We start from the raw sequence: 1,267 nt of genomic DNA on the forward strand, positions 1-1,267 counted from the left end.
CTTCCACCCTGGTATCCACGCCGGAGACCCCTGTGCCACACGGGCCAAGCTACCAACGTTAACTTGAATCCACGCCCACCCCCCACCCGAAAAAAACATTTAAGAAGGAAAAAGAAGAGAGGGGGAGCTGCTTGCAGGACTGAGGTGGCCGATGGCACGTTTATTGGCAGTTTTGCAGTCCCGACTGCAGATGGAAGAGCCGGAATTAGCTCTCCCCTTCCACACCTGAGGCACACGGGGAAGGAGAAGGTTCATCATCGTGGTGCCCGCTGCGCCACGAGAAGCCAGGAACGTTGAAGGCTCCCTCTTTTGGGAGCAGGAACTAATTTTTAATAGGCAGAAAACCCAAGTTGCCTGGTTTCTTTTCCTCAAGAGGCTACTTAGGTCTCCCCTGCTTCCTCATCTTCCAGAGCATCTACGTGTTTGTACTGTTTCCAGGCCTTTAAATTACATTTTTTGAGAATGGCTCCTAGGTGCTTCCCGGGTCCCACCTCGTACGTGTAAGGGAATTCCGTTCCTTGCTTCCTCTCGTACACAGAGTGCATGGTCTGTTCCCACAGGACGGGGGAAACCACCTGCTTCACCAGCAGCTTCCGGATGTGCTTGGCGTGCATGTACTTCTTGCCATCGACGTTGGAATGGACGCAGACCAGCGGCTTCTGAATCTCAATCGACTGCAGGACCTCAGCCAACGGCTCTACCGCCGGTTCCATAAGCCTGGTGTGAAAAGCCCCGCTGACCGGAAGCATCTTGGTGCGCGTAAAGTAGTATTTTCGGGCGTTCTCCTGCAAAAACTCCAAAGCCTGTACGGGAAAGAGAGGAGTGAGAGTCTTGCACGGTGACCGTCGGCGCGGCTGCCCCATCAGCCTCCTCCTCGCAAAGGGAATCCTCTCCCGAGCCGCCGGCGGAGCACGGGCTGGAAAAGGAACACCCCACGGACCGACCATGGGCAAACCGCGGCGCGTGCGCACCCCCCACGCCGCAGCGCGGGTGCCGGTCACCGGAGAAGGCAAGGCGGCCGTCGGTAAGGGGGGGGGTGACCCTGAAGGAATACCTGCGCGTGTCCCGCGATGACTCTGCTGTCGGGGAACAAATAGTTGGAGATTTCGCAGACGGGGTTTTCGATACCCAGCGACTCGCAGTGCTTCCGGGCTTCCAGGCAGGCAAATTTGTAGTTGGCCTCTCGCCGACCGACGACGGAGAGCATCCCGCCGGGGACCGCTTCCGCCGCCTTCTCCATGGCCTCGGCGCGCGCCTTCACCGCGTG

General features: G+C 58.5%; 1 protein-coding gene across 1 annotated transcript; it reads right to left on the reverse strand.

The window, feature by feature from the left end:
- Nucleotides 1-380: 380 nt before the first annotated feature.
- On the reverse strand, nucleotides 381-1,264 carry MCAT (malonyl CoA:ACP acyltransferase (mitochondrial); the record flags this gene model as incomplete). The annotated part of the gene is made up of 2 exons (XM_010150004.1): nucleotides 381-803; nucleotides 1,055-1,264. Coding segments are annotated over 2 exons (633 nt in total), but the record flags the coding sequence as incomplete, so codon positions are not given.
- Between the last annotated feature and the right edge of the window lie 3 nt (nucleotides 1,265-1,267).

This window comes from Eurypyga helias, unplaced genomic scaffold, assembly GCF_000690775.1.
Source record: "Eurypyga helias isolate BGI_N326 unplaced genomic scaffold, ASM69077v1 Scaffold48834, whole genome shotgun sequence".
Lineage (NCBI taxonomy): Eukaryota > Metazoa > Chordata > Aves > Eurypygiformes > Eurypygidae > Eurypyga > Eurypyga helias.